Source organism: Eurypyga helias, unplaced genomic scaffold (assembly GCF_000690775.1).
Source record: "Eurypyga helias isolate BGI_N326 unplaced genomic scaffold, ASM69077v1 scaffold33625, whole genome shotgun sequence".
Lineage (NCBI taxonomy): Eukaryota > Metazoa > Chordata > Aves > Eurypygiformes > Eurypygidae > Eurypyga > Eurypyga helias.
The window spans coordinates 1-9,318 of record NW_010251346.1 but is presented as its reverse complement, the minus strand read 5'-3'; the positions used below and the strand labels follow the sequence as shown (position 1 = coordinate 9,318).

The 9,318-nt window shown below is 45.3% G+C and overlaps 1 protein-coding gene across 1 annotated transcript in view; it reads left to right on the top strand.

The window, feature by feature from the left end:
- Window positions 1-9,315, top strand: part of TGFBR2 (transforming growth factor, beta receptor II (70/80kDa)) — a 29,719-nt gene extending 20,404 nt beyond the window's left edge. Inside the window, exons 5-6 of the mRNA XM_010152007.1 lie at window positions 5,227-5,354; window positions 8,818-9,315. Of these exons, the coding sequence (XP_010150309.1) occupies window positions 5,227-5,354; window positions 8,818-8,997 (308 nt within the window). The 3' untranslated portion in view covers window positions 8,998-9,315. The remainder of the gene's footprint in view (window positions 1-5,226; window positions 5,355-8,817) is intronic.
- Window positions 9,316-9,318: the final 3 nt, after the last annotated feature.

The window sequence follows — 9,318 nt, the reverse complement described above, 5'->3', positions numbered from 1 at the left end:
CCCCGTGGTGGTTTAGAGAGCAGGAAGGTCAGACTAAGCAAGGCGGCAGCATTAACAACTTTCGTTAGGGAGGGAAGCGTGAGTGGGGCTACTTGCCATTCAGCCACGTAAAGGTACGGTGACTTATTTCTTTTACGAAGGGAGCTCTCAGGATTCATTTGTCAGCATGCAGGTGTTGGGTGAGTGTGGGAGGCGATGGAGGCAGGTCCTTTCCCTGCAGCAGCTTTGTCAAACACAGTCTCTGTGCTATGCCGGGCCTTTTCAGTCAGCAGACGTTTAAACAAAAATACCCAGCAGCGTAATCCATACTGTGAAGCTGCCATGGTAAATAAGCAGGTGGGGATTGGCTTTTGAGAAAGGCCACGCTGTTCATTGTTACTTTGTTGTGCTAAATATGGAGAAGCAGAAATGGGGCACGAGGGAAAGGTAGACACAGGCAAAGATCGAGTTTGACTGATTTTTCACGGGAGTATAATTTAAGAGGCATATTTAGAAACTCAGCAATACTACTTTGGGGAGAGCTTCAACTGCTGCACGCTGCCGTTAACTTGGTATTTCATTCAGCGCAACAGCTGTGCACCAGATGCTGCGTGTTGCAAGAAATATAATTTTCATCTCAACCACTTGCTTTCAGAGAGACACAGCTTTGGCGACTGAGGCAAGTGTAATTTCTCTGACAGCCTCCTAGAAAGAAAAGAAAACCATCTGGTTTGTATTGGAGCTGCTACGGGTGGGGGGCTGTTGGGGGTGGCAGGGGAAAAGGAGAGGAAAGGGAACTTCTGGATGCACGAGAATGGTGAAGAAGAAGAGAAACCCCTCAGAAAATGGCGACGTTGCTCGTGCAGTATTGCACTGCCTGGAGTGGTGGCTGGTTTCGGTATAGCAGCAGGGCTTTGAAATGGCAGCCTTGCTTTACCAAAGCTGTGTTTAATGTGAATAAATTCACTGATTAATCTTATGCATACTTGGAAAGAGTCAGCGAAGAGGCACAGTTTGGTAGCTAAACCTTTATGTGTCCTGTGCTTCGTGAAATGCCCTGCTTTCATCATACAGACGTGGAGAGGTGAGAGTTTCTGGTCTCAGGGAGGATTTTGGTAGCCTGTACAGTGGAGCTGTGCCTGTACGTTGGGCCCCGAGGTGGCTGCAGCTGGGGTCTGATTTAAACCCCATAGTGGACCCCAGCTAGGGCACGTCTGCACTGTGCTGGCTTGTGGTGGCATATAGTCCCTGGCCGGCACATCCACACAGTGCAGTGGCACCCCGTGACAGCAACTCATGTCCTAGAAATTCTCTGTGTGTCACCAGAGTACTACGCTTAGGGTAGCAAGTGCTGTCCCTCAACAAGCCCAGGTAGCAGTACGTAAGATTGCTGCACTACAGTCCATGAGCTGATGTGCTCGGTGTTCCTCCACTTTCCCACCTCAGGATCCAGCACACAGTGACTAAGCAGCCTGTAACTGTGTGCTGATGGCAGAGCTCGTGCACACCCAAACCTTCGGAAGAGTGGCTGTGTCTTTGATCATCAGATGTGAAGTCACTTAAAACATGTCTGTGCAAGGGAAACTGCGCAGTGAGTTCACCCATCCCGATGTACCTCACCCCCTCCAGCTAGCATTTGTATTCTGAAGGAGCGGAACGGGGAAACCTAAGGAAAATGTGAAGTAAGTGTTTGACAGCTCCTTAAACTTGACCATGAAATGGTTTTTGAGCCTCTGCTTTGTGCATTATTATCCCTTTGTGCAACAGCTAAGTAGATCCACCCCCAAATTCCTCTAGCATGAAGAAAGACACAATCTGCATAGACACATAGGTGTGTCACACTACCCATGAGCTGTCACAGTAGCTCCCCCATCAATTTGATTTAACACTTCTGTGGCTCTCCCCTTGTAAACTCTAAAGGGAAGGGTGTTTCAAAAGAACCTAAAAGTCCCCAGACACAAGCCCACTGCTGTGGACTGTGCTTCACAGTGGATTTTTGCCGTCCTTCTTTCACCTCACTCCTGCTACAAAAGACCCTTCATCTTCCAGCATGAGAAGTCATCCCACAGAAATCAGTAAGACATCACATGAGGGAGTGTCGACAGGTTTTGCTGGTGTGCTATTCTGACCCAAAGAAAGAGAATCGTGCTGCAAAGACCTTAGACTAGAAAAAGGATCACATGAGAGAAGCGTATTTTTCATGAGGGGACTCACAGCCAAATTTTTCAAAGCATCCATCGGGCACAACAAATAGTTTTTCAGCAATGTCTCTGTTTGATGCTACAAATGCAGCCCCAGCCTTTCTGAGAGTTATGGCCAGGCCAGTGTCAGAGGAAACCAGAGGTACAGCAGTTATTAACCCAAGGTAGCTGACAACCATAAAGATTAAATGCTGGAGGTTAAAGTTGAAGGAACTTTGCCATTACTGAACACTGAAGGTGCTGTAGCTCATGGCACCTGAAGTATTTATGGTACTTCAGCCAGCTGTCATTTTTAGTAGCTGGCTGGTCTAAAAACAATCAGAAGAAACATAGAAGGCATGAAACACAGATTCAGCATCTGTATGCAGCCGTGCACAAGCAGCTAGGCACAAACATCTTAACCTACCTCAAATTGACATCTGTTATATCTATTGTAGCACGTCAACATGATCCATGAATAACCCTAGCTATTACTGCAAACTGTGTCTGACACCTGAGATTCCACAGTGTAAGGATGATTTACTGCAAGAGGATTCAGTGGGCTCTTGTTTCTAAGGGAAAGCGAAGCAAGATAATAAATAGCAAGAGGATGCTGCATGCTTTTCAAACTGAGGGAAGGCATGACTGTATTAGTATAAAGTCATTGCAGCGAATCGACATCTGGCCACAATTTCTCTTTCTTTACCATTAAAAATAAAACAAAAAACCAAACAAACTAAAAAAAAAAAAGACCTACCCTAAACCTGAAAAACCTATTTAAACCTTTGTATTTGAAAGAGAAATGCTTATAGCATAGAAGGAATTTCTCAAACAGGGAAAACTTATTACAAACCTATCAATTCCCTAGGAAGGCTTTCCTTTCTTCCACTTGAACCATCTCACGAATCTGAATGGCCTTCAGATTAAGCTCAGCAAGAGGGACCAGGCCAGCGCTGCAGCACGTTTCCCTCTCTTTGACATTCCTACTCCTCCGACTCCTCATACCGCAAGAAGATCTCGGAGCGTTGGCTGGTGTCCTTGACCACTACCACAATCAACCCATGGCTGATGGAGGTGGTGTAGGAAATGACTGTCTAGGCCACGCAATTCAGATGTTCCCAGCAAACTTTAATATTTTGGTTAGCTTTGAAAGTAGAGATATCTGCTTTGTAATTGTCATGCATCTGCTGTATAGTAATTTAGGTCTGACCAGCAAGATGGCAACTTCCCAATTAACTTCTAGGGCTAAAGTCTTGTAAATTTACTTTGGCTGACTAATCTCTAACTCAGATTAATGCTGGTGAGACTGGTGTAAGCCTTTTTGTAGAGGAAAGAAAACAAAGCAGACTTTGGCCCTTGAGTTAAAGAAAATGATTTACGTATGAGAAGGTAGGAGTTGTGCTTCAGGACTATAGCCACCTTCCAGAGCATTGTGTGGACTGTGACTAGCACCAGATGGTTCAGGAGAAGGAAGGAGACCTCTGTAGGAGGCATCTGTGGGGTAATCTGCTGCACTGCACACACAGTTGTTTGCAGCTGGCTCTCTAAACGCTGAACATTTGAAGCACAAGATTTAATATCCCTTCCAAAATGTTTGTTATCGTAACTTGGCTACTCTTTCTATGCATTAGAAATTCTTCTGCTGTAGCCTGATAAAGTCTTCATCTTGTGGCCGTCATATAGAAGTGAGATCTACAGCCTGACTCTAAGGTTTTGGAGAAAGTCCACCTTTTAGTTATGTTCAATACTACCTTGTTTTTATCATGAGGCATGACAGAAGGATTTGACCTGTCTTATTTTGATCATAAGTTATTTTCAGTATTTTATCATGTGACTCCTTACCTTTCTCTCCAAAGTGTAGCTTTAAAAGCTTTAGAGGTTCTTCCCATTTTTTTCTGTCCTTTTAATCATTGCTATCACTCTTCTCAGGAGTTTCTTTGTACCGTAAAATGCCCCTTGAGGGGAGTGAGCAGCACTGGACGCTGCATTGGAACTTCGGTTGTAACATTACGCAACAGTACTGTGTCTCCTGTCTTGTTCAGCTCTCTTCACACATCTTCTGGGCACTCACATGCATTCTTCAGACTGCCTTGTAGATTACACTTCAGTTTTTCTTGCCCTCAATTAATTCCTAGAAAGAAATAAGAGGCAGCAGAACAGGCCAACTTCATAAATCTTTATCTAATACTAGCAAGTCATTAGGCCTGTGAGTAAAGTCTCCATCTGTTCCCAAAGAAACCACAGCATTTTCTACACTATGTCAGCATCTACTATAATATTTCCGCTCTCAGAGATTTCTTGAGTTTTCTCCAAAGGTCCCATATGTCTGCCTCTTCCTTTCTCTCCAAAGAAAAGCAAAGGAAATATGCCACATGCAAACAAAAATGGAATGGCAGCAACCCCTTCAGGAAGCTGTGCCCCCTGCGTCATGGGCCAAAACTGACCCATCTGGGGAAAGAGGCCTAAAATAGGATCAGACTGCTACTTTCTACAGAGGAATGCGGCTCAATAAACAAGGGCAGCATGGCAGCTTCCAGCACTGCTCCTTACTGTATCTTTGTCCTTTTCAAACAACTGTTTCCTCCTAGCAATCTGGCACATTAACATCTATCGTGACCTAGACAGATTTCAGATTATATTTCACCCGGTAAGCGTGTGTGGATTCCAGCAGACCTAAGGGAGACCAGTTCTTGCGAGCCTGGCTCAAGCAAAACTCACCTTGAAGTTCCTGTGTGTTTTGCCTCAGCACAGACTGTGAGGCTCACGTACTATGATAGGTTATTCGGCTGCTCTGACTGTTGCTAATATGATTAGGTACTAAAGGGTTTAGATGAAAATTGTTTAGTTGGCTAGGAAAGAAAAAAGGGGGGAGGGTGGGAGAAGCACATTTGAAACATTTTTGAAAATGCCAACTGGCTTTGCTTTGTTGGGAGCTGGTCAAGCAGAACAGTGGCACTGAGCAGCTAATCAGTAGCTCCTACTCCTTCAGAGAACAGCCAGCTCCCTTCACACTTGGCACCAGAGCAGCCCAGCTGAATACCCTTGTGTTTGCTTATTCTCTTGGCAGAAGTGAAAGAGTACGAGCCCCCGTTCGGCTCTAAAGTGCGAGAACACCCCTGCGTGGAAAGCATGAAGGACAATGTCCTACGAGACAGAGGGCGACCCGAGATCCCCAGCTCCTGGCTTAACCATCAGGTAAGAGCACCACATGGGAGCAGCCTGGGAGCTGCTAATATACATTTAAGTGAAGCCTAAGCCCCTGAGTCCTGCTCAACCAGCTGGACCTCTCTTGTGCACAGATTAGAGCTCTGTCACACGGTGCCCCTGGTACTGCCGTGGTTCGGTCACCACAGTGCTGTGCACCATGCCCATTCCTGCTGCCCACCAGTGTAATCTAAAAGTGATCAAAACAAAGATTGGAAACCTGAGATCCGACAGTCATCCAGCCAGCCACAGAATAATTAGGGCCTTAAAGCACACTGCATGCAGGCTCTGAAAGGTCAAAGAGAACAACTTTGCACATGGGCCCCTTCAGCAGAGAAAACAAATCTCAGTGCTTTATCGTGGAGAGCAGTTGTAGTTGTATCCCAGCTGTTGACAGGTTTAAGAAAATAGGAAATGAGTCTTCAGCAAGCCAATCTGGTTTTATTCAGGTTGCGCATTAGCAGTCCATTTCCCTTGCATGTCGTGAAGCACTCTGTCATCTTTCCCCATTCATGGACACCGTGGTTGCACTTCCTAGGCGATAGTTGCTGTCCTTCTCAGTAGATGAAACTGAATGGAAATGAGCCAAATGTATGTGTTTCTTTACCTTTACTCTGAGAAGTTTTATCAGTAGAGATAAAAAATGTGTCAGAGGAGAAGTGAGGCTTGGTCATTCCATTTGTCAATGAAATATGTTGAGTGGTCTTTACAGACAAAAGAAAAGCATTAAGAACATTATATAAGCCCAGGCAACCAAAATCAATTAGTATTTCCATCAGGAGCAATGCAACACTCCCTTTTTCATTCCAGTTGATAGGTTAAAGTCATAGTCTAACACCCACTTAGGAAAGGCTGAGTGAGTGGCCAAAATCATCTTTCCAACCAAGAACAACGCATCTACCTCCCGATGACTATATGGCAGAGTGCAGCAGCTTCCTGGACCACAGGAGCTTGCTCCTTATGGAGTTGTCTGTGATAAGTAGGGGGTTAAGATTGAGGAGGGATGCTTTAACTGGGAAGGAGAGCTGTGTTTTGAGGGACACCTGGGTATCTGATGTTAGCAGTACTAAAAAGCCCTTCACATGGGCTTCTAGGAGCCATCTTCTAAATGACAAGTTGAGCTGAGATTATACCAATGCTCATATTTTTAGAAAAGAACTGGTTGCAGAAATTTTAGAAAAACTGTGGATGGGCTGGTAAAAGGTATCATGAGTTGACTGCAGTTGTTTGTTTTCTACAAAGCCAAAATGAAGTCCAAACTGGTGATATGTATGGGGTACTTTAGAAGAGCCCAGTTAAAAAGTGGTAAAGAATCCTGAGCAGAATCATTTGGGAGAAAAAAATTAAACAGTAGAAAATTAAAATTAGGAACAGTGTGACAACATTTCTCAGGATGTTCAAAAGTCATGGTCACATGCGTGACAAAAATTGAAGTAAAGAAGGATAGAGAACTGATTAGGGAAACAGAAGAATAACAGGAAGAACTGTGGTCAGCAAACTCGAGGATAATGACAGTTTTCTCAAGAGCAAAAGGAAATCTAACAGTACCAGTTGGTAGCTGGATATGAACGAAAGATACTGCTTATGCTAAGGCAAAGGCAGGCAAGGTCAGCACATATTTTTGTTCTGTATTTGGGAAAAGTCAGATGATGGGCATGTAATAGAAGGTGGTGAAAGTCCCCACAAAGCCAAAGTCATTGACACTTAAAGCAGCGCTGGGGCAGTGTTAGGTGGCCCAGAGACTTGTCTGTGTTGGGGACGGGGCTACTCCTGCAGGCACTGCAGTGGCGTGCTGCACTACTTGGCAGTAGGAGTGGGGAATGCCACTGGTTAAGCCTCGGAGAGAAGTGCCCAGGAGCTTGTTTCAGACACAGCCGGATGTAGCGGCAGGTGTAGGTGTGCCGGCATGCCCAGGCCACTTGGGCAGGGCGGTGTTGGGCTCGGGACCCCAGCGTTGCTCAGGCAGTGGGGCAGGCAGCCCCCCTGCCTGTCGAGGGCTGCAGCTCGGGTACTGGAGTAGAGCTATAAGATACACCAGGAATTTCGTCACCTCTGGTTTTAGGTAGCAAATACAATGATCACGGATTTGGACCTAGATGTCCTACCCTTGACTTCTGAGACTTCTTCCCTATGTCAAACCCAGACCTCAGTCAGCCCAGTACAGGGCACCCCACTGACTGGGCGGACCACGCCGTGATCAGCAGGATGGGCACAGCTAGCTCCAGCAGGGTTCAGCTGAGAGCCTAAGGCAGGAGATGGATGCCTGGTAACACACTCACAGGACATTTAATGAAGGTGGATTTAATTCCCTTTGTCTGAACCCCTTCAGCATTTCGCATGGCGCTATCTAATGCGGTGACGCATCGGGTTCTGTGGGGCTCTGACAGTTTGCAGCAGCTGAGGATCTGCTTTGAACTCCATAGCAGTTGCTCTTACTGTAATGGCTCTTCCATATTCATTTCCTTCCTCTGCAGTCGTGTTTTTGTAATGAACTCATTATTCATCGTGATAAAATTCTGGAATGGATTTACATATTACAATTCTTCCCCCACACCCCCACCTCCCCACCCCTTAATGAGATTTGTTGCACTATTGATTTCAAGTTAATGTTTAATATTTAATTTAATTTACTGCTTATAATTTCAATGCCAGCAGAAAACTAATGTTATTTGTATACAGACAATAACATTCTGCTATTAACATTGACATCAGTCAACATCACCAATTAGGTAAATTATGCAATTAATGCAGTGTTGTGAAATGTCATTTTTTTAAAGAAGAAGTTTAAGATAAATCCTACTTAACGGGCTTTTAGTGTCATAAAGCAAAGCACACAATTTCCTGGCAAATACCTCATGTTTATAAAATGCATTGCAGATATGCAACTGTTTTTTGCTCCTGTAAACATGTGCATCAGCACTGAAATGAAGGTTAAATAGTTACATCTGTGAGTGACATGTGTTTAAGTGTTTGTGGGACTGCGGCCCATATTTGCACATAGATTTAGTTATTCTGCAAGGAATTCAGAAAGGGCTGATGTAGGGTCTGATATTGCTGGCAATCAGAAAGCTCCAAACAGAATTCAGGCAGGCAAAGGCCTGGGTAGAGCAGAAAGTCACGTTATCCAATAACTCTGATCATATTTATTAAAAAAAAAAAAACCTGCATGATTCTCTAGCACTAATCTAAGGCATCATTTTTCTTGTTATAAAGTATCAGAATATATGCCCAGAAATGACAGTACCAATGATCTAAGTTGCTGGAAATATTGTACCAGGGCTTGTTATTTTTAAAAACAAAGAAATGCCCCCATTACAGTAGCAGCAGAGCCCATAAATCACCCCCAGGACACAGGTGAGTAACCCCTTGAACTGGGGAGGGCACCAATGCAAACTCACAGATGGGCTTTGGCGGTGACTGGCCCCATCACGGCTGCTCTCTGTGCGCTCTGCAGGGCATCCAGATGGTGTGTGAAACTCTCATTGAGTGCTGGGACCACGACCCTGAGGCCCGGCTCACGGCGCAGTGCGTGGCGGAGCGCTTCAGCGAGCTCAAGCACCACGACAAGCTCTCGGGAAGAAGCTGTTCGGAGGAGAAGATCCCCGAGGACGGCTCTGTGACCACCGCCAAGTAGCACGCACCCGAGAGCTCCGAAGAGGAGGGAAGCCGCTCCTAAACCCCTTCACCTTGGCAAAGGAAGAAGTCTCCGTCGGTGCCTTGACTTGCTTCCTGGAGGACTGAGGCTGTCATTACTCCCTTTCAGCTCTGGCTCCAGACAGGGAGATGAATTCGTGGGAATTGAAAGCCAGGGAGTTGGTATCATACCCTAGCATTGGCTGCCAGCATCGTGTCGTAGGAGGAGCTATGTACGTTAGCACTTCCTCAGGAAATGAGATTTGAAAATAGCCAATAACATTATGCACTTTATTAATGCCTGTATATAACTATGAAAATG